Source organism: Fibroporia radiculosa (assembly GCF_000313525.1).
Source record: "Fibroporia radiculosa TFFH 294 genomic supercontigs, scaffold1066, whole genome shotgun sequence".
NCBI lineage: Eukaryota > Fungi > Basidiomycota > Agaricomycetes > Polyporales > Fibroporiaceae > Fibroporia > Fibroporia radiculosa.
The window spans coordinates 1-21,275 of record NW_012133257.1 but is presented as its reverse complement, the minus strand read 5'-3'; the positions used below and the strand labels follow the sequence as shown (position 1 = coordinate 21,275).

At 55.7% G+C, this 21,275-nt stretch overlaps 9 protein-coding genes across 9 annotated transcripts; 6 read left to right on the top strand and 3 right to left on the bottom strand.

Moving 5' to 3' along the window:
* Positions 1 to 851: 851 nt before the first annotated feature.
* On the bottom strand, positions 852 to 2,057 carry FIBRA_02057 (uncharacterized protein; the record flags this gene model as incomplete). The annotated part of the gene is made up of 2 exons (XM_012323924.1): positions 852 to 1,279; positions 1,361 to 2,057. The coding sequence occupies 2 exons, from the start codon at positions 2,055 to 2,057 to the stop codon at positions 852 to 854; spliced, it is 1,125 nt and encodes a 374-aa protein (XP_012179314.1).
* A 3,271-nt stretch (positions 2,058 to 5,328) lies between these two features.
* FIBRA_02056 (uncharacterized protein) lies at positions 5,329 to 6,143 on the bottom strand (the record flags this gene model as incomplete). Its single annotated transcript, XM_012323923.1, has 4 exons — positions 5,329 to 5,460; positions 5,514 to 5,606; positions 5,669 to 5,704; positions 5,958 to 6,143. The coding sequence occupies 4 exons, from the start codon at positions 6,141 to 6,143 to the stop codon at positions 5,329 to 5,331; spliced, it is 447 nt and encodes a 148-aa protein (XP_012179313.1).
* A 74-nt stretch (positions 6,144 to 6,217) lies between these two features.
* FIBRA_02055 (uncharacterized protein) lies at positions 6,218 to 7,169 on the top strand (the record flags this gene model as incomplete). The annotated part of the gene is made up of 6 exons (XM_012323922.1): positions 6,218 to 6,400; positions 6,460 to 6,594; positions 6,646 to 6,707; positions 6,761 to 6,847; positions 6,906 to 6,988; positions 7,048 to 7,169. The coding sequence occupies 6 exons, from the start codon at positions 6,218 to 6,220 to the stop codon at positions 7,167 to 7,169; spliced, it is 672 nt and encodes a 223-aa protein (XP_012179312.1).
* A 268-nt stretch (positions 7,170 to 7,437) lies between these two features.
* FIBRA_02054 (uncharacterized protein) lies at positions 7,438 to 8,836 on the bottom strand (the record flags this gene model as incomplete). The annotated part of the gene is made up of 3 exons (XM_012323921.1): positions 7,438 to 7,860; positions 7,922 to 8,505; positions 8,632 to 8,836. The coding sequence occupies 3 exons, from the start codon at positions 8,834 to 8,836 to the stop codon at positions 7,438 to 7,440; spliced, it is 1,212 nt and encodes a 403-aa protein (XP_012179311.1).
* Positions 8,837 to 8,995: 159 nt separating this feature from the next.
* Positions 8,996 to 10,846, top strand: FIBRA_02053 (uncharacterized protein; the record flags this gene model as incomplete). The annotated part of the gene is made up of 8 exons (XM_012323920.1): positions 8,996 to 9,296; positions 9,354 to 9,449; positions 9,511 to 9,594; positions 9,636 to 9,700; positions 9,755 to 9,868; positions 9,922 to 10,158; positions 10,234 to 10,653; positions 10,715 to 10,846. 8 exons carry the CDS (start codon positions 8,996 to 8,998, stop codon positions 10,844 to 10,846), a joined length of 1,449 nt encoding a protein of 482 aa, XP_012179310.1.
* Positions 10,847 to 11,299: 453 nt separating this feature from the next.
* Positions 11,300 to 14,555, top strand: FIBRA_02052 (uncharacterized protein; the record flags this gene model as incomplete). Its single annotated transcript, XM_012323919.1, has 19 exons — positions 11,300 to 11,490; positions 11,608 to 11,811; positions 11,883 to 11,972; positions 12,028 to 12,080; positions 12,132 to 12,253; positions 12,308 to 12,428; positions 12,487 to 12,505; positions 12,554 to 12,846; positions 12,906 to 12,953; positions 13,015 to 13,100; positions 13,171 to 13,284; positions 13,341 to 13,475; positions 13,532 to 13,557; positions 13,608 to 13,859; positions 13,951 to 13,985; positions 14,041 to 14,124; positions 14,180 to 14,286; positions 14,356 to 14,364; positions 14,418 to 14,555. The coding sequence occupies 19 exons, from the start codon at positions 11,300 to 11,302 to the stop codon at positions 14,553 to 14,555; spliced, it is 2,127 nt and encodes a 708-aa protein (XP_012179309.1).
* Positions 14,556 to 15,123: 568 nt separating this feature from the next.
* Positions 15,124 to 17,512, top strand: FIBRA_02051 (uncharacterized protein; the record flags this gene model as incomplete). Its single annotated transcript, XM_012323918.1, has 9 exons — positions 15,124 to 15,447; positions 15,500 to 15,543; positions 15,600 to 15,717; positions 15,769 to 16,122; positions 16,179 to 16,352; positions 16,410 to 16,643; positions 16,704 to 16,919; positions 16,978 to 17,154; positions 17,207 to 17,512. The coding sequence occupies 9 exons, from the start codon at positions 15,124 to 15,126 to the stop codon at positions 17,510 to 17,512; spliced, it is 1,947 nt and encodes a 648-aa protein (XP_012179308.1).
* A 496-nt stretch (positions 17,513 to 18,008) lies between these two features.
* FIBRA_02050 (uncharacterized protein) lies at positions 18,009 to 18,547 on the top strand (the record flags this gene model as incomplete). Its single annotated transcript, XM_012323917.1, has 4 exons — positions 18,009 to 18,125; positions 18,197 to 18,288; positions 18,346 to 18,424; positions 18,488 to 18,547. The coding sequence occupies 4 exons, from the start codon at positions 18,009 to 18,011 to the stop codon at positions 18,545 to 18,547; spliced, it is 348 nt and encodes a 115-aa protein (XP_012179307.1).
* A 186-nt stretch (positions 18,548 to 18,733) lies between these two features.
* On the top strand, positions 18,734 to 21,170 carry FIBRA_02049 (uncharacterized protein; the record flags this gene model as incomplete). Its single annotated transcript, XM_012323916.1, has 7 exons — positions 18,734 to 18,971; positions 19,021 to 19,649; positions 19,705 to 19,759; positions 19,825 to 19,919; positions 20,012 to 20,419; positions 20,472 to 21,040; positions 21,089 to 21,170. The coding sequence occupies 7 exons, from the start codon at positions 18,734 to 18,736 to the stop codon at positions 21,168 to 21,170; spliced, it is 2,076 nt and encodes a 691-aa protein (XP_012179306.1).
* Positions 21,171 to 21,275: the final 105 nt, after the last annotated feature.

Below are 21,275 nucleotides of genomic sequence, written 5' to 3'. Positions count from 1 at the left end.
CGCAGAACTTTCTGCGAGCCCAGCTGCGTCAACTTTGAACTTCCCTAGTGAGGCAGTTCACCTCTACGTGCTTCTAATCAATTCCCGGCTCGAACGACAACAGCACGCACCGCGGAGCATGCCATGAGGCACAAGATCGTACCGGTTCATTTTATTTAATTACTTCTTACCAGGCTATTATCACCCAGAACCTCGATCGCCATAGCCCAGTCATATTAGTTAACGTTCCTAGTAAGTAGCTTATACGGACCGCTTATTGCCGCGTCTTAACACACTTGTTTGCTTGTTGTGGTATAAAAGTGTAGACTACCATCATCATCATATAGTGAGGCACTGACAGTCGGGCCGCACCGCTGACTCGTATGTGACCCAAGTTGTGCCCCAATGCACAATCCAAATTGCAACCTTCGCATAGGCGACATTGATCCGTACTCAATGACTCCCATGACTGGCATCTGCATGAAGGCCATGTTGACACATCATTGAAGTGACATAAGTTCGTCAAAGCTCTTTTCCTAGAGCCTACGTGGACTGCAGAATGTCGCAGATGCCAGCTGCAATACCATCAAATGCATCTGTACGTTGACATCTTTACTTCTGTATGCAAGATCATTCCCTGATCATTCGCTCCCCACTATTCTTGTGCCTCGAATGGTGGTGAGGTTATTGCAGCTCTTAGCACGGCTGAACGTGATCCGAAACATTTCACAATAATAGGGTTTTTTTGATGGGTACGTGGACAGCCTGTTCGACAAATAGATATCAAGAACACATTGTTGCGTTGCGAGGTATACAGCATAACCGGAGCATGTCCTTTATATGCACTAGAATAATTTCTGCCATTGATTTCTTCAGTCCCGGTACCCAGGAGGAAGTAAGACCAACGAGCCAGAACTGTGTCCGTCGTGGCCCACGAGCACGAACTCTGCCTCGGGTCCAAGGCCACCAGTAGTGAACACCGGAAGAAGCCGGTGTATCGTACTCCATCCCAGGGTGCGTTCGTCGGCACCCTCATCCACATCATGACTTCGGTAGGACGGTGCCCGATCGCTGTTTGGCCTTGGGGAGAAGAGAATGCCCGTCCTGGTAAGAGAGGAGGGAAGGGAAAGATGCCGACTTTGGTGATGAAGTTGTGAGTCTCTTGCGGGAACAGGGGCCTTCATGCACTCCAAGTTTTCCGGTTGGCCTCTTTCCAGAACCGCCATGCCCCTGTTTGAATGCGCGTCTGTTGAACGGGACGGGAAGGAGGGAATAGATTGCCGTGGTGCGACTGTGAACTCTTAGCAAGAAGAAGCGCGCGAAAGCTCTGGAATTAGTATGCAAACTTCAAAAAATCCAAAGAGATACAAGGGTCACTCACCGTCATTCAGCCATCTACCCAACAAGAGATTCTCACCCACGCGAAGCGCATCGTGCTTCAGCTTGTTTCTTCGCATGCGAAGTAGGATAATGATTGCTACCGGAAACAAGCACCCGCCAATAACACCGCCTATGATTGCTGTAACGTAATTGGGGCGAGAATGCGATGAGTTCACGTTCCCAGCCACTGTAGGGACAGACGTCGATGATGAGTTTTCCTCCGATGAGTAACTCAAGGTCGATGCTATTGATGACCTGAGGATTGTTTCGGACGACGACAAAGATGACGAAAAAGAAATGGCATTTGAGGCTTCTGTTGTATACTGGACCACTAGTGTGGTTTGTGTCGACGCAGCGAACGAAGAAGCGGCTAATATTGACACCAGAGTCTCCACCGATTCGGATGGCGATACAGAGCCGGTTATCATTTGTGATTCCCGAGATAGAGTGTTGGGAGATAGTGACGCTGAAGAGGGAGCGGAGGGGTTGCTGTCACCATTACTATACGACATATTGACAGGAATGACTGTTGACATTGATACGCTGGCGGAAGGTTGCAGAATTGATGATGTGGTATTGATCAACAACCCAGACGAAGAGGAATATGAGGATGTAGGGAGTTGAGAGGACAAAGCCGAGGACACAGGTTGTCCTGAGCTCGTAGCACTCGGCGGCCCAAGCGGCGTGCTGGAACCCATGGTAATACTGGGAGCACATAGCTGTATAAGGCCAAAGAAGGAGCTTGAACATAGGTTGGACTGTGGCATAGACCACACCCACACTGGGAAGCACGACAAGCCCAATGAGAGTAACACCCTTGTGTGCCGGTTTCTGTCTGATGACATATGACTCTAGTTGGGCAAAATCCGGACAAATGGCGATTGTCAGCGTGAAAAAGGAAACAACTTGGGGTGCGTATTTCAAAGACCGGTTTATAAGCCACTGTATTCAGATAATGATCGTTTTGACTGTTGCGAATCAAGGCTCTTGAACAGTTGCCATCTTGAGACGCGGTGCCACCCATCAGAGAGTGAAGCTTAATGCGCATCCCAACCCTCCGAATTTGCCGCTACGAGGTTACCTTTATTCACATTTTATCCAGTCCATAATCTTGAACATCCGCGCTGCAGCTCATAGAGCTAACTTTAAGCCATACTATAGTGCTTTTGCGCGTTTAAACGCGCGCAATTTGATCCCTGGATTCACCTCGGATCGCGGGCAGGCCCTGAAGATGGTCCTAGAGATAGGGATGGAGATGGAGATGAATGGATAGGGCGATATGTTTCTTGTGATATAGCGCATTCGACAACAGCTGCATCTCATCACTCTTGTAATGGATATCTTGTTGAACATGAATGTACTGCCTCGTTTAAATACCAGCCGGATAACGCTCGCCGTGAGGCAAAAGCCAAAGAACAGACGTTGAATCCCGTACGTAAACTCCTCGAGATACGCATGCCCGTGTTGCCACTTTCGGAAAATATGCACCGTATAAACAGACGTCCATGTGTGCTGATGGATATGAACAAGCGTCTCGGAAAACCAAGATCTCGGTTGATACAATCGCACTAAGTGATGCCCGTTAGGTATGCAAACAGGAACGTCCACGGTAAAGTCCAATCAGGAAACTGGGCACGGTAGCATGAGAGTGCATACAGGAATGGTGGCGCACGGGTCACGAGCTGACAAAATCTGGAAGGACTGTGATCATGAGCTGGTCCGTGAGGCCGTTCGCAAGTCTGAAGGGTGTGTGACTCCTCGTAGCTTCCAAGGTAGACCTACGGCATGAGCAAGAATGAATGGGAGCGTCTCGTGTTGTCTGAGTATGTTTTGCGCGCCTCATCAGGGAGCAAGTCTTCGGTAGGACAGAGTCCAACAATACACGATACCGAGCAAATCGTCTTCCTGATCATGTTGGCCCAAGAGAAATACGTTGATTGAGATCAGGAAAGGAGGCGATCGAGGTTCTGCATGGAGATGGAATGCAGACCCATCGTGGAGCGCGATCGTCTTGCAAGCCCCATTTGGCATCACTGCCAAGCTTCCCTTCGTCCCTCCGGTGGATGGCTTGGATTTTCGAAACTATCGGTGTTGCGCATAGCAGAAGTCTCCTCGTCATCCTAGCAAGGCATTTCTTCCACGCTCCCAAGCGCTACCGAAATCTCTTCTGAGTGCATGAATGGTCGAGTGTGTAACGGAGAGTAAGGCTTCCGGACGTATGTTGTCTTCGGAATGTGGAGGGTCTCGTTGAGTTCCTTCAAACTGTACGAGGAAGGGGTGACATATAACTTGCAACCTCGACTCCTGTCAAAGGACGCATTTTCAATGCACCATGTCCCTTCTACGCCTCCGCACACAGAGTGCGACAACCGAGATGACAATGTCAAGTAGAAGACCACTTAAGACACCATCCACAACAATTGAACAACAAATCTGTAGGGTGTGTACTTGTGCTTGGTTCGCTGCTACTGAAGAAGACGCGGAGAGCGGTGCCACTGTAGACAACGACGCGAACGCCGACACCTGGGCACGAGTTTGACTGTGCATTAGAGCAGGAGGCGGAGACGTTGTAAATGATGCCGAGGCAAAATAGTTTCTTCCGGATGCGGACGTGGTAGGCGACATAGTGGCCGATGAGAATGCGGGGCTGCTTGAGGCACTACTATTGTCGCAGGGGATCGACTTGAAATGGTGTTGATGATAGAAATCGGCGAAGACGGATCAGGCCACAGGTACGTGGGTGTTGATGCCGACGTAATTGGAGGGAGCAAGAGGCAAATAGGCAAGAACAGGAAAGAGAAGGGCAATAAGTTCATGGCAGAAGCATCACCCACTGCTGGCATTCCGTCAGCTATAATGCCAGTGGATAATAGAGGATAGATGAGATATGGATTCGCGATTCGGGCAGTGACCTGTGAAATTCATCCGAACCATTCACCGATTCCGCATCGTTCCCAGATCCAGAAACAAGAGCATCATGAGCCTTTCACCGCATTCGAGTTGACATGAGTATCTTTCTGAGTAGTTACCATCCCCAGCAAAAGGGGGGCGCTGTCGATCAGAAAAGCTGATTGAACTAGAACGATTTCTTGATCACTTCGAGATTGAATCATCTAGTCATGATTTCTGTGGAGCGGCAACTTACCACACTACGCGTGTTGACCCAAGTGATGAAAGTCGCACGGCCAGCTTTTGCCAGCGAGGGCAGTGGCATTGCGTCCCAACTTTGCAGGAGACGGGGATAAATTCAAACGAGAAAACAATCACGAAATTCAGTGCTTACCGATCTCGACCAGGATGAGGTTGTTACAGTAGATATCCAGGCTACTGCTAGATCTCATTCTTCTTACAGTAATGTAGAGCTTTCAGGACGGGTTCGTACGACCTTGATTCGCAACAGGCATTCTTTGATTCGCTCCGATCTGAGTGAATCTATGGTTGCAAAAAAAGTAGATATTTAATCACAGAGTCTCAGTGACACAGATTCATGTCCACATATTTTCGTAAAACGTAAAAATGGCGGTTTGGAATGAGCTGGAAGGTAGCATGATACCAGGAGATCCACTGAGCGAGAGCCAAAGCGCAGATGGCAAACGGCCTCCATGCTGGCTCCACTCTCCAGCGCTTCTATCCGTGACAGATTTAGCGCTCCGATTGTACTTTGGTTGCACCAAAGCTTTCGGCCTACGATCACAGCTGCAAGCAGATACATTCGATCTGAATTGTGGACATTGTATGTACGCACACAACTTGCACTTTCTAGGTGGATTCCGTCAAGCAGGAAGACGAGCGAAATGATGCATCGACCGAAGGTCAGACACGATCATGTATTCTATACAACCTTCGACGAGGCATGATTAGTTTGTTCATAGTAAATTATGCAGGGGTATTTCGTGTCTCCGGGCATCAAGAATCGTGAGGAACGAACATCAGCGCGGTCACAAGCCGGAGGCGCAAGGCGCAAGCAACTCAGTACGACGCGCCCATTCCCCCTCTCCCCATTCCCCATCTGTATCTGTGCGATCCGGTGCGACGTGTACGCCCACCAAAGCAGTTGCAGCAGAGAATGTCGAAGATGATGTCAAAGATGGTGACGATGATCTGAACGGGGCGTCAGAGAGTGGCGCAAGAAAAGAAACCATGAGAGAACTTACAGTCGCGATAACGCTGACAATGATCATGATGACGCTGGCTATGGCCGAGATGACGGCCTCGATGGCGCCAACGATCGCAGAGATGATAGTACCCTGCAGAACGACACGGGAGAGTCAGTCGATGGGCGAAGAGCAGCAGGATCGCATGTACGCACCATGATGAATGAATGGAACTTGTGTTGGTCGTAAAGCTGATTAAGTTGTTGTATGCAGGCTTGTCAGTCGTGAAGAGGAGAGTGAGGAGAAGACAGCGGAGAGAGGGTTGTCTTATAGGCTCAGGGGGTGTGTGGAGGATGACGTCGATGCAAGACTTTGGCGCTATGAGACGAGCAATCGAGAGGCACACCACACCACCACACCTGCTCTTGGCCTGCGGTGGGGCAGCAACGTGCGCCAGCTCCCCGCGCCATGGGTCTCACGAGGTCCCCCGTCGTCATGTCTTACGCGTGTGTAGCCAGCAGCCTCCAGAACAACCGAGAAGAGAAGGATGAACGAGCATTTGTCGCGCGGAACGGAAGGTGCAAGGAACAAGCGAGGCAGGACAATGCTTTCTCGCGTCGGCAACTCCCGAGCCACCTCGGCGACGCCTCGGTCGACCGCCCCTGCGCTCACATCTTCTGCAATCGACATTCCCCCACCGCACCCCCGGACGCCGTCCAGCGCTACTCCGCACTTTAATCGTCTGCACAGCGCATTCCCGCCCCATGTCCACCTACGACTCCCTCCACCGCCAATGCCGCACCCTTGAGTCCCTCTTCGATACCAAGCTCACCTCCTACTCTCGCCTCGCCTCCACCGTCTCTCGCGGCCAGGACGATATCGAGGCCAACGGCTCCACCGAGCGTTGGAGGGACCTCGAGGCTGACGTCGATGAGCTCCTCGATAAGGTACGTTCCCTCTGTCCCGCCTGTCCAAGTGTACTTACAATAGGGGACATCCCGCGCAGCTGCGTGAGATCAACGACCAGCTGTCCGCCCTGGCCAGCGACACGGAGAACCCGCCATCGCAGTCTATGCTGCGTGCCATTCAGCGGCACCGTGAGGTCTACCAGGACTATGCGCGCGAGCTGCGCAGGACAAAGGTGCGTGGTGTCATCCGGCGCGGGCTGTCCTCGCTCCTGACCGCCCTGCAGACGAACGTGCAGGCCGCGCTCGACCAGGCGAATCTCCTCAGCGGCGTGCGGAATGATATCGAGTGCGTATCCCCTCTGTGTCCTGGACGGGAGTCGCTGACGCAGACGGACGCAGTGCGTACAAGTCGTCCGCTGCTGACGCGCTTCTCGCGGAGCGCGGGCACATCGACAACTCACACCGCATGACGGACGACATCCTTGCGTGCGTCGCCCTTCCGGATGCTCGCGCATCCCGTCGCTCACCCTCTTCTCCCCCACAGACAAGCATACGAGACCCGCGCCGAGTTCTCTCGCCAGCGAGTGACCATCTCCGGGATCAGTACGCGCATGTCTGGTGTCCTCAGTACGTCCCTCGCCCTTCCCGCATGCATCCCATCCAGATGTCGACACGCTCCCATACAGACACCATCCCCGGCGTAAACAACCTCATCTCGATGATCAAGTCCCGCCGGCGGCGCGACTCGATCATCGTCGGCTGCGTCATCGGCGTGTGCATCATCCTCCTGTTGATGTATATGTTCTGAGCCGGTGCAGCGCGGTGCCGGACGCCGCTTGCGAGCTGCTATACTAGATAGCATATTCCCTGTTGCGATAGTGTATATCCACCGCTATTCTGCGTAATGTATTTCTTGGATGGACTTTCATTGGAAACACAGTTGCTTTCTGGATGATGTCCTGCCGTTCCACTCTCGCAACTGACACGTATGCCTCCAACAAGAAGTAATGCATTTCTGTCCGTGGTATCCTGTCTAATGTTACAGTGTATATTGTGTTCTGCCGTCTCAGGACACCTCACTCCCCACCGCTCTCCTCCTCCGAGCTATCCAGCAAAAGTTTCTTTTTATCCCGCTTCTTCTTCACCCCAGGTAGTACCGTGTGTCCCCCACGCTCGAACACGCGCCAGTTCTCCGCGATCCGACGCACTGCTCCCCAGCCCTCCTCTGCCTTAGCCATAGCCTGACCATCGTCCCCATGGCCCGCACGGAGCATGCGCCCCGCCTCGACCTCCGCTCCGCTCTCTTCGAGCCACCACCCCCGCGCAGTTGCTGCGCGCGCGAGCATGTCCCACGTGCACGCAGCGCTATAGGCGACGTCGTGAAAGTCGGACTCGACGAGCAGCCGCGCGGGGTGCACCGCGCGGAGGAGGGCGACGTGCGCGGGCGAACGCGCGTTGATCGCGGTCGAGAGGGAGAGGAAGACGTTCGGGTGGACACGCTGTGCGGGGACGGCGGGTCAGCGCAGTCGCATGGGACGGCGGCGGGGGGCGGCGGCGCACCTCGATCTCAGCCCACCCGAGCGCGCTGAGCCCGCAGGAGTGCATGTCGACGCTGAGCGCGGTCCAGGCGGAGCCGTGCGCGGCGCGCATGCGCGCGAGGAGCGCGAGCGTTGCTTGCTGTGCCTTGACGGCGTGCATGCTGACGTTGCGGCGGAGCACGACGGCCAGCGCGAGCTGCGCCTCGAGCACGGCGACCTGGTGTGCGAGCGGCGTCGTGAACGGGGATAGCTCGCGGCGCGGCTCGGGTGCGTCGTGTGAGTGGCCTGGGGGGTGCGAGGGGGCGGGGGACGAGGCGTAGGGGGGCACGGCGGGGCGCTCGAAGGGGATACGAAAGGCGCGATCGAGCCCAACCTCGCCGAGCATTGCGTGCGGGAAGGCGGAGAGGTTCGTGCGGAGGTCCTCGACGATAGTTGCGAGCGAGACGGGGTCAGGGAGGAGCGGGAGGAGACGGTGGAAGGCTGGGAGGAGTGGGGCGTGTTCTGGCTCTGATAGTGGAAGGAGTAGGGTTTGGTAGTGGACGTCCTTGGCGGGGAGGGCGTTGGGCGGAGCGAGGGAGATCCAGTGGATGAACCACGGGTGGTACCCTGCGGACAGCCGGGGCGTCAACGAGATGCCCGGAAGAGGGAGACTGGGTTACATGTGGTGCTCCGAGGTAGTGACGGATCGCAGGGCGGAGACACCTATGCATGCGAGAGAGGACGGCGACTGACCGAAGCAGGGGATGACCTTGTCCGGGAATTGTTCTGCGAGCGAGCGCACGAGGGGCTGGTCGCTGGCGCGGGTGGCCATTGCGCAGATTCGGTGCGGGAGGCCAGAGAGGACGGCGGGTGAGAGCGGGGAGTCGGTCGGGTGGCAGTGGGCGTCGACGACGTGCGCGAGGACGGACGGGTGAGGGAGGGGATGGAGGGCGTCCATGTCCGACCGAGAGAGACGAGAGTCGACGCCGCCCAACCGAATCGATCGGCCGCGAGACTCCGCGACCCATCCCATCCCATCCCAGACCAGACCAGGCCAGTCACGCACATGCTCCGTCCTTTTTTTCTCCCCAAACACCGTCTTGCCCTCCGTTCTTTCATGTCGCGGAAATTCAGCCTCGACGTCTCGCCTCCCGTGCATCGCGGCATGGCCGTCCTCGACAGGGACGCGTTCCGCAAAGAGATACCCATCTTGGCAGCAAAAGTCTCCCCGGCAAAGGCAGGCAAGCTGTTGGTTTCGCAGGTCATGAAACGGTATGTCGTTGTATCACTCTCGATCGAGCTCGTGCCGATGTATTTTGCGGATACCAAAAGCGCGCTCTTGGACGTCAGGAGAGTTAAAAGCGTGGCAGGGACAGATGACGGGAACAGGCTTGTGTTGCTTAATTTCCAGGATCGAGGTGCATTCTGCAACATTGGCGTTCACTTGCGAGATCGCTGATACCACCTTAAGCCAGCCGACCTGTCCCCCGACGTATTGGAGTTCTTGAAGGAACAATCCGCTGAGATCGTCTCGCATACACTGCACCTGAACTACGGCTATTGGACATCAGGTAAGAGATTCTTGCCGTTGCTCGATTGCATTCCTGAGGCAGCTAACTGGACCGCATTCAGGTGATATTCTTGCGGCAGTCCTTCCCGAGGACTTAGTCGAGGAGGCCCCGTCCGGATTCGCAGCAATAGGGCATATAGGCATGTGTAATCATAGTCCAGCATGCGATGTGCTTATTTTCTTTCAGCCCACCTCAACCTCAATTCGGAATATCTCCCATACAAGCACTTAATTGGCCAGGTCATCCTCGATGTGAGCCAATGGCTATCAGAATCGATATGGATTATCGCTGACATTGTCCGGCAGAAAAACTCTCCACATCTCCGGACAGTTGTGAACAAGCTGGACTCGATTAGTAACCAGTTCCGTGTATTTAAGATGGAGCTTCTGGCTGGGGAGCCAGATTACATTGTGCAACACGTACGTTCGCATGCCATATTACAACATTCTCATGCGCTTATTTTAATTTGCAGCATGAATCGAACTGTCAGTTCACATTTGATTTCAGCGAAGTGTATTGGAACTCCCGGCTTCATACCGAGCATGCTCGTTTGGTGGACCAATTCAGTCCGGAAGACGTGGTTGCCGATGTATTTGCCGGAGTCGGCCCTTTTGCAATCCCAGCGGCAAAGAAGGGATGCGCTGTGTTCGCGAACGATCTTAACCCTGAAAGCCATAAATACCTGCTCACGAACATTGCAGACAACAAGGTATGATCCGCCTCCTTGTCCCTTAGCGTGGCTTTTCTGTATACTTCTCCGAATCTCACGCACTTCCCTTCCCAGGTGTCTACGCTCGTGCAGCCGTCCTGCGAAGATGGCAGGGCATTCATTCGCGCGGCATTCAACCGGGCAATTGACGATCCCTTCCCGCCGGTCCCTCCTCCTAAAATAAGTAAGACGAAGCAGAAGCAGGAACGTGCACAGAGGCTGCGCGAAGACGACTCGAGTCGATCGCCACCTCGAGCCAGCTCTCCCGCGCCGCCATCCGCGCCCCGACGTGCACGCATCACACACTTTTCGATGAACCTGCCCGAGTTGGCGATCGAGTTCCTCGACGCGTTCCGCGGGGTACTGGCGGCAGGGAACGCTGGGGAGCGGCCTTTGAGCGGCCTGTATGGAGGACATGACGCCATGCCATGGGTGCACTGCTACTGCTTCACGAGGGAACTCGAGCCCGAGAAGGCAGCGGTCGATATCCGGCAGGTGAGTGTTGTGTCCAGTATGACCTCACTGCTGTCACTGATGAGCGCACTGGGAATGCTAGCGGGTAGAGGAGAGGCTGGGCCATGCGGTCGGGCAGGACACGTCGTTTTACCTGGTGCGGTCGGTGGCACCGAACAAGGACATGTACTGCGTCAGTTTCCGGCTGCCGTACGACGTCGCGTTCGCAGCGTGAGTGCGGTGGGCGGGCGGGCCCGCCGGGTTGATCGAGTCGTGTGAGCGAGGGTCGGGAGCATTGGGAAGGGAAGCGAGCCTGCGTCCGTGTCCGAGTCGTCGAAGTCGCGACGCGCTCCGAGGGAGACTGCCGAGTATGGGCAGAAATGCTTAGTCAGCACCACTAACACCGCATGCAAAATGAGCAGCGCGGACGGGCGACAGCGCATTCCAAGCCTGTCTGCGTACCCTAGCCTGCCAGCGCATCCTATATACCCGGGACACCCTCCACAGTCGCCCTCTCGTAGACTACCCTACATTCTCTCTTTACTCTACACCCTAGGAGCCTTCGCTTGCTGGGTTTTAGAACGGCTATAACGTCCTCTGCTATAAATCTACGCGAGTCTCTGACGCCCGCTCTCCGGTTTCCTGCGCTTGCTTGCCGTTCAGCTCGTGTCTGCCAGCACCAGCAACCATGTTTCCGCTCTCCCTGCCACCCATCTTCCCTACGGCCTACTGCGATGCGGATCAGCCCGCTCCGACGCCTGCGCGCGCCGTATCGGCCCTGCGACACATCAAGAGCGCAGTGGGCGTGCCAGAGACTGAGATGAAGCGGTGGCGGCGCACGTTCGACGGGAATGCAACGACCGTCGTAGATGGACAAAAGTGCGTGGACGAGTTTTCTTCACTTGCTGGTGCACTGTCTGTGGGGGTGCATCAGCGATGCACAGACTCGTGGTATATGGAGGACGATCCATACTGACGCGGGTGCGGCTGGGACAGGTTTCTGAACAGCGAACAGTTCGTGAACGCGATCGCGCCGTCGGGCGACATGATGAAGATCGGGCGTGCGCAGTATGCGATTCTCTTCCGCGTCGCGGACGCGAGCAAGCGCGGGCTGGTGTCGTGGGAGGACTTTGTCGTGTTCGAGACGCTGCTGAAGCGCCCCGACGCGGACTACTGGATAGCGTTCCAATATTTCGACGTGTGCGTATCTCGAGCTGTGTCCTGCGCAGTGGGCGGGTGCTGAGCGTGTGCGTGCGACGCTGTTCCCACAGAGACGACTCGGGTACTATCACATACGACGAGTTCCAGAATGTATTCAAGGCGAACGTTGGCCCCGACGCGATTCCCTTCGACTTTGACTGGTCAGTGGTTCATCGTGGGCTGATTGTTGTCATGCTGACATGGTCATATAAATAGCGACTGGGTGAAGCTGTACCTTGGGACTAAGAACGGCCACCATGTCCTTGGATGTACGCATCTTCTTCGTAGTAGTTTTGTGCGCCGCTAATGCTGTCGACCAGACAATGAGTTCACGCAGTTGATGAAGGGCCTCCAGGGCGAGCGCCTACGCCAGGCGTTCAGATATCTAGACAAGGACCAAGATGGTTTCATTAGACCGGAACAGTTCAAGAGGATTATCCTAGTGCGCTTTGCTCACCTTTCCCCGATGTTGCATGAAACTGACATGGCTTGGTAGGAAATTGCTGGACATAAACTATCTGATGCAGTCATAGAAAGGCTTCCGACTCTCACTGTTATCTCCCCCGGTGGGCGGATATCGTACTCCGAAGTAGTGGCGTTTCATAACACGGTTAGAGGTAGGCAAATGTTATCTTTACCCGTTATTGCGAATGGTATACATGATTATTGTCACAGAGATGGACATTATTGAGCGGTAAGTTGTCCGAGCGTTCGTCGCCGGCTGACACTAACGCTAGCGAAGAATAATTCGAGAAGCCATCGCTAAATCAAAAGATGGTCGTATCGACCAGTCGGACTTCCTCAACCATTGCGAGACCAGTACAAGGTATTCCCTCTTTACGCCCATGGAGGCGTCTATCATATTCCATTTCGCGGGGCGCGGAAATGCTTCGCAGCGCCTCTCGCTGATGGACTTCGCGTCCCTGCTTGATCCACGGTGGAAGGCACCCCTGGAACGGGAGGAAAAGGAGACGACATCGGCGAAGTCCTTGCTCCATGGGGTCGCACACTCTGTATACAATTTCGTTCAAGGAGGTATGGCCGATGATCTCCGCTAGCTCCGGGGCAATTGTGACCGGGTGTTTCGCCCACAGGTATGGCGGGAGCATTTGGCGCAACGATTGTGTACCCAATTGATCTTGGTGAGTCATGCCCTCTTTGATGTCGCTTTGGTTTTTGATCCTAATACTCTCCTTAGTAAAGGTAATTGGCTCTCAGGGCCATCGCGATTTTTACGAGATATGCTGATCTGGCCTGCTACTCGTACCGCAAATGCCGCTATAGACGCGGTAAGTCAAGGTCCGATGTAACGCGCGGAGTAGTTTTACTCAGCGATGCCGTTACAGTATGCAAAACCAGCGGAGTACGGTGGTCGGCCAATTGCTGTACAAGAACAGCTGGGATTGCGTGCAAAAGGTCCTTCGTAATGAAGGCCTACGTGGATTTTATCGGGGGCTCGGGCCGCAGCTCATTGTGAGATTTACCCTGGTCGCTGAGTGAAGTGCCTCGTTGACCACTACTTACGGCAGGGCGTTGCACCGGAGAAGGCCATCAAGCTCACAGTAAATGACTTTGTCCGCTCACGGGCCATGGATCCGGAGACGGGCAGGATCAAGTTATTCTGGGAACTGGTGGCTGGCGGTACGGCAGGAGGCTGTCAAGTGGTACGGGCGTAGACATCTGAATTGCTCGCTTGGCAGTTCTGACACGATAGTTGCAGGTGTTCACGAACCCGCTTGAAATTGTGTAAGTTACGCGCGTTTTGATGAGAGATGGAGCTTACGCATCTTTTACAGCAAGATTCGTTTGCAGATTCAGGGTGAAGCCGCAAAGCTTGAAGGGGCTGCGCCCAAAGGTGCAGTTCACATCATCCGGCAGTTGGGGTTGCTTGGATTGTACAAGGGCGCGAGTGCCTGCTTGCTCCGCGACATTCCTTTCTCCGCGATCTACTTCCCTGCGTACTCTCATCTGAAGAAAGATGTCTTCCGCGAAGGCTACAACGGCAAACAACTATCATTCATGGAGACGCTCGCGTCTGCCGCGATAGCGTGAGTACGACTGGCTTGCACTGCGTCGTTTTGACTGATGCATAGCCCACCATTGATGTGCTCTGCATGCTGATCTCACTCTGTGATCTAGAGGCATGCCAGCTGCTTACCTTACAACGCCTGCAGGTGAGGCTGTCCTTGTCTTCAAAGGCGGCGATAAGACGCTGACAGACGATATCAGATGTTGTCAAGACGCGACTGCAGGTGGAAGCCCGCTCGGGACAGACCCACTACAAGGGCATGGGAGATGCGTTCGTCAAAATCTGTGAGTGGCTAATGCAGCAGTTGTGGGTGACAGTATACCGACGGCGGGACCGCAGATCAGGAAGAAGGATTCAAGGCGTTCTTCAAAGGAGGACCTGCACGAATCATTCGCAGCAGTCCCCAATTTGGGTTCACGCTCGTCGCGTACGAGTATCTGCACAAGGTGCGTTGATTTTTCCCATGGTGACCCGTTGCGGACACGGTGACACTTATACGCGATTGGCCGCGGCAGTTCCTCCCGGTAAGCATGGATACTATTTTTGAATTTGAGTGCCTGCTGATTGGCCCCGGCAGTATCCATTCGACGGCCAGAGCAGAGAGGTGGAGACGGCTCTCACCAGTCCTCGCGAAGACATGGCCAAGATTCGTGCACGGAATGCGCTCAAGATTTTGTTGGACGTGCACGGCGACTTTGGGCGGCGTACAACGTGATGGATATGCTGCGAGTGGTAGCGGCGGCCGAGAAGGGAATTACCATAGTTTCTATCGTATTTGTTGCTGTGGAATGCGATCCATTGCCCGTGGCAACTTGGTGGCCATGATGAATTCCCAGGCGACCCAGCCAATCGGGAGCAGAGGAATTCGTCGATAGAACTGCCAAGGTGCTGAACGAACTCGAGGACGTCACCTTAGAGACACGATCAATTGATCCAATTCCTCGACGTGGGATCCCTCCATCCCATATAGACTGCAAAATGGCCAGCCCTCCTTCGCCACCACTTCTCCCTCAGCTTCGTCTTCGCTTTCCTTTCTCCTCCCTTACTTTTTATTTTGCGGTACGTCTACGTCCAGAATCTCGCATCCACGCATTGAAGCTTACTCCTCGTCGTTGTCCACAGAGTGCGTTGCGTTAATCGCAGCTGCTTACCGCACATATTCGCTGCTAGCCAGTCTCGCATAGCGTAGACCGCTTCGCTCGTCGTTCTTTCAAGCTACCCCGCCGCTCTGGTTATTGCACGCACTACTTATTTACAACTGAGATCCGCCTTCGACGCCCGTCATGCATTCGATTATTTTTGGTCTTTCTCTCGCGAGCGCGGCCGTCGCGCAGATAGTGGTCGATGGCGTCTCCATGGTGCCCTCCAGTGTCGTCTGGGCCACCCCTGCTTCGACTGGAGTCGACGTCGCACTTGCTGTGGCGACCCCGGCGAGCTATGCGTCCTCTGCGCCTGCCTCGCAGATCACCACCCCTGCTAGCTATCCCTCTGCTGATACGTACTCGATGATGCCGTACTCATCTTTCATGGCTGGTGGGTACCAGAGCATGGCTTGCGGATATGGATACACAAAAGCCAGTGACGGCTCCTGCCAATCGGAATCTTGGGTATGTATTTTCCTATGTGTGATTAGCGTTCCTGACTTGGCCCCGAACGAAGTGGACCACCTCGGGCTGCTATGAGACTATCATCATAAACCATTAGTGAGTTTTTGTCGTGACGGACGGCAGTGCGTGATTCTGAATGAATGGACAATCAGTGAAGGATACAGCTCGGGCTATGGCTACAGCTCTGCAAGCTCTTGCGACTCGTACTATACCAGCACTGTCACGACCACTGACTACGCAACTTCGACTGTAACCGAGACGCTGACCGCGGTCAGTCCTACAAAACATTCTGGTTAGTTGATCTCGCTGACGCGTTTGCAGACCGCGACTGTGCCCACGACCGTCACCGTATATGCGACCGCGACCAAGGTAGAAACTGATACCCAGTCCGTCACCCAGACCGACTATGTGACGTCGACCCTGCTTGTGCCCACTACGCGTACCTACGTTTCGACCGATATTATCGACAACACAAAGACGGTCGAGCTCACCTACACCGCGACCGAGACAAGCACACAGTTCAGCACGTACACGCGGACCGACTTCTCGACTGCGACGGCAACACAGACGCAGGAAGAGACTCTGACCGACTTCCGGACTGCCACGGTGCTCAGCACCATCGTGCAGCCGACCACATACTACTCCACCTTCGTGAGCACGCAGATCATCGACAACGTCAGTCTATTTTTTCTCTGCTGTTACGGTCCATGTGGACTGATGTTCTCGATTAGACCCGGACCCTTGAGGTGACGCAGACCGCGACGATGACGGACGATGTCACGCTCGTCCAGACGGCTACGAAGACGGATACCCTGACTGATATGGTGACCGTGACTTCGGTTAGCACGCTCATTGAACCCACCACGTACACCTCCACCTATGTCAGCACGCAAGTGGTCGATGAGGTAAGTGCATACCAGATGCTATGCCGGGATACAGAGGTTGACATGTGAACTGTCCAGACGCAAACAGTAGAGAACACCGTGTTCTCAACGGTGGTGGAAGATAGGACATACTTCCAGACGCAGACATACGTCTCCACTGCTACAGCGACTGCCACCGCTACACAGACAGATACTGCAACCGAATTTGAAACCGCTACTCTCACTAAATTGGTCACCGTGACCCAGCTGAGCACCGTGATCGAGCCGACCACATACACATCTATGTTTGTCAGCACTGAGATTATCGACAATGTATGTGATAATTTCTTGATTCCGGGGCACCCGGACGTGTGCTGAGAATTTGAATATCAGACACAGACCGTGGAAAGCACCATCTTCTCGACCTTGACGGAAGACCGGACCTATGTCCAGACTCAGACTCTGCTATCGACCGCGACGGCAACGTCCACGGCATTCGCTACCCAGACTGATTTCGTTACCGAGATGGTGACCCTGACCCAGGTCAGCACGTTGGTCGAGCCCACAACGTACCTGTCGACGTTCGTCAGCACCCAGATCGTGGACGAGGTGCGTCGCCCGTTTATTTATGGAGGCGCAGCCGATTGACGCGATCCCCGCACCCCAGACCAGCACAGTGGAGAACACAATCCTGTCGACTGTAACCGAGGACCGGACGTACTACCAAACGCAGACGCTCACGTCGACCGCGACCGCCACGGCGACGGAGTTTGCGACGGAGACGGCAACCGCGACGGCGACTCAGACCGTGCTCGAGACTGCACTCGCGTCGTGTCTGAACAGGGTGCGTGCCAGTCCGCTGATCCGGAGAGTGGCTTCTGAGGCTATTTCTGCAGTGCAAGAGCCAGTACACCCTGACGATGGGGAACAGCGACACATGGAACACATATGCGTCGACCCCCACATACTACTCCGTGGCCACCACGTCGTCGTCGTCGTCGTGGTACAGTAAGCCGACCACGGTGGCGTACTCGAGTGGGACGTGGGGAGACAGTAAGTCGACCCCCGCGGCGTACTCGAGCGGGACATGGGGAGACAGCTGGGGCGCCGCGAGCACGCATGCCGTGTCTGCTGCGGCGGTGAGCGCATCACCCTCCAGCTGGAACGGCTCTAGCTGGTCCTCTTCCTCGAAAAAGTGGTAACGAAGCGGTCATGAAGTGTCGGTAAATATTATTCGAGATGTGGAACGGACTGTGACGGACGCTCGCGCGTGCTCTATCTTATGTATCGGTCTGCGTAGTTTGCACGCCTGCCTCTGTTGATATCGGATGGACCTTTGTAGGTATATATTCATAGCGTAGCATACCCGGCAGGCACAAGGGCATCTCGTCCACTTTCCTTCTGACTGTGGCTGCACACCGCGACCGGGGCAACCTCGCTCGCCGCTTGCCAGGCAGGACAATCAGGCAGAGACACAAGTGCTACGAGGAAGTCAACGCGCGCGGTGCGAGGATGAACCGTGGAGGATAAGAAATGGCAGGATTGCGATTTGGTGCAGTCGCTGGTCCTCGCGGGCCGCGGAGGCAGGGCCGGACTCGCTGCTTTCATTTTGGTGAGCGCCCAGTGAGCGCCCGGCCAGATCCCAGGGCCACACTCCCCGTCCTCCCTCCTTCCTCATCACTGCTCCCGCAACGTGCAATGCCCCTCAGCCACTCCGCAGACCCTGCAGAGCTCTCGTCGCTCGCCGGGAGCATTCGCGACCAGTTCCTCGTTTTCTATTCCTCGCGCGACGCCAGCGGCGCCCTCTGGTGCCCGGTGAGAGCCCATTTCTCATCATCAACTCGAGGCCGCTCCGCACGCGTCCCCTCCTGATAACAGCCGGACAGGACTGTATCGCTGTCGACCGCCTCGTTCAAAACACGTTTGGCCCCTCCGATGGCCCCAGTGCTCTGATCGTGTATGTCGGCCAGAAGGCAGAGTACGTACGCCCCCCCCCCGTCGATCTCGCCAGTCTGCTCATGCTGCGGTTTGCCAGGTGGAAGTCGCCCACGAACCCGTTCCGAGGGGAGCCCTGGAAGGTCGAGTCCGTACCCACGATCATTAGGGTTCAAGACGTGAGTGGTCCTGCTGCACTGCCCGGCGGGGATGAAGCGCTCACCGCACGTTGTCTCTCGCAGGGCGCGCGACTCGTGGACGGAGACATAGCGCGCACCCTAGCCTCGTTCCTCCAGAAATAAATATTGTCCACGCTGCCAGTGGGAATCCCCGGTAGCACACATGTGTCCGTGACAATGCAGCAGTCCGCCGAGACCGGGCGGGCAGGCGCCAGCCCCATGTCGCTGACTTGAATTCGAGCGGCCGTGAGCGCCTTGTGGGAGTGAACACATCAGTGCGGCTGCTCTTCTCGGGCAGAATACAGCACCATGTCGCATTCCTCAACCGCGGATCCGACCAGGGCATGGGTCACGCCGACAGCCAAGATCGGACGCCGGCACATCGCCCATGTTCTGACGCCTGGCCGTATGGCATCTGAGAGCCAGTCAGTGTATGCGGCAGGACGCCTGGCGCATGCTGCTAAGACGCTGGGGTGCACGGTGCACACATCACGATACTATCGTGGACACTTTTCGAAGAGAGCCCAATTCTATCTCCGTCCGCCCAGTCCGCTTAAGTTGAGCATCGCCCCGGACGCCCTTGACACTCCTCTCAGGCGGTCCAGCTCTCCAGGCCATGTCCCCGAACGGCGACGTCTGTCAAATGGCCCGCGAACGCACACATGCCTCCGTGGCAGGACCATCACCAGATTGGCGAGAGATTGCGAGGCGAAAACGATTAGACCGCCAGGCTCTTCTGGATCGATGGCCGCAGTGGCGACTGGGAGCGGACGTGCCGGACTCCAGAACAGACATCTCGCCCCTGCCGACGTCCCAGCTCACTGGACGCGAGCGCGAAATCGTGCATCAGGACGCTTCCGCATTGGTCGACCACATCCGGGACCGCCGGTACAGCGCCGTGGAGGTTCTCAAGGCGTTCTGCCACGCTGCGACGATTGCTCAGGGCCTCACGAACTGCCTGACGGAAATCATGTTCGAAGAAGGCCTGCAGAGGGCTGCAGAGCTTGATAGGCATTTAGAGGAGACGGGCGAAGTCGTCGGACCATTACATGGCCTACCCGTGTCGATCAAGGATCACATACGTGTCAAGGGCTATGATACGTCAACGGGATATGTAGCATGGGCTTACAATAAAGTTGCTCCTCGTGATGCGGTGGCTGTCGATATCCTACGCAAGGCCGGGGCTGTCCTGTACGTAAAGACGGCCAACCCCCAGACGCTGCTGGTTTGTCCTGACTTTCTGCGAGCGTGTCGCCGATATCTGACGGAGCTTACCAAAGTCGCTCGAGACGCACAACAACATCTACGGGCGCACATGCAACCCGTTCAATCGAGGTAAGACGCCTCGCTTCTGCTATACTTGGTATCGTGCCGCCAAGTTCACCGATCAACGTTCACAGCCCTCACTCCGGGAGGGAGCAGCGGCGGTGAGAGTTCTCTCGTCGCGGTCCGTGGCAGCCCGATGGGGATTGGCACAGACATAGGCGGATCGATCGTGAGTGCGCTTCGATCAGGGCTAGCGTTTGCACGCCTAAAATAAAATAAAAAAACAAAGCAACAACTTATTTTTCTCCATCTTTTCCGCAGCGCGTACCCGCAGCGCACATGGGCCTGTACGGCCTGAAGGGATCGGTCGGGCGGATGCCCCATGCAGGGCTGGAGGGTTCCCATGATGGCATGGATGCCATAGTGGGAGCCCTGGGGCCTCTTGCTACGTCCGCACGCGATCTGGGCTTGTTCTGCCGGGTGATGCTGCAGTACGAGCCATGGCTCGTGGAGCCGTCCCTGTTTGAGATGCCATGGAAACAGCCCCTCGTGGACGGTGAGGGAATCCCGGAGAGGCTTTCTATTGCGCTGCTCTGGGACGACGGGGTGGTGCTGCCGCACCCTCCGGTGCTGGACGCACTGAAGCGGACGAAAGATGCTCTAATCGCCGCAGGACATGACGTGATCACCTGGGTGCCGCTGGATCATAAAGAAGCGTGGGATCTGGTAGTGAGTGGTAACGCTGCCCCTGGCGGGAGGAAGCTAACGTGAATGCGGGAAGACCAAGCTCTATTTCCTCGACGGGGGGGAAGAGTACCGGGAGACGATGGAAGGGGAACCGATGGTGGCGCAGACAGAGTGGATGATGTCGCAGGTGCCTAATGATGGGAAGCCGTTCAGTGTCGGGGAGATATTCGAGCTCAATCGGGCGCGGGAGGCGTTCCGAGCCCGGGTAGCGGGGCACTGGAACGGGACGAAGGAGAGGACTGGGACGGGCAGGCACGTTGATGCGGTGCTGAGTCCAGTTGCGCCGACGTTGGCGCCTCCGCATGACACGACACGGTGGTGGGGATACAGCTCGTATTGGAATTTGATGGACTATCCAGCGGTGGTGTTCCCGAGCGGACGGTTCAGGGCGGAGGGGTACATGCCGTTGGATGTGTCGAGGGATTTTGTCGCCAGCACGCGTCCCCGGAACGAGGTGGATGAATATGTCCGGGCGCAGTGGGCGGCAGAGACGTATGAGAATGCGTCGATCGGGTTGCAGCTGATTGGGAGACGGCTGAACGAGGAGCGGTTGTTGGGGATGCTTGGGGTTGTGGAGGATGCCGTTCGGAAATACAGCTACAGGTACAGGTAGAGCGACAGTGACAGGGATATGTAATGACATTCACGTAGGGAGAGTGTGACATTCATGTTGGGCGGATGGGATGTCCGGCTAGGGAGGGTGGACAACCGCGGCAAGCGATTAAGATTTTGAAGATGCGGGCGTCTGGGATTGCCAAGGGCTGGGGGGTGGCAGGAAACCAGATCATGCGTTCAATGAAGGACTGGACGCGTGCCGGGACGGCCGACAGCCGATGGA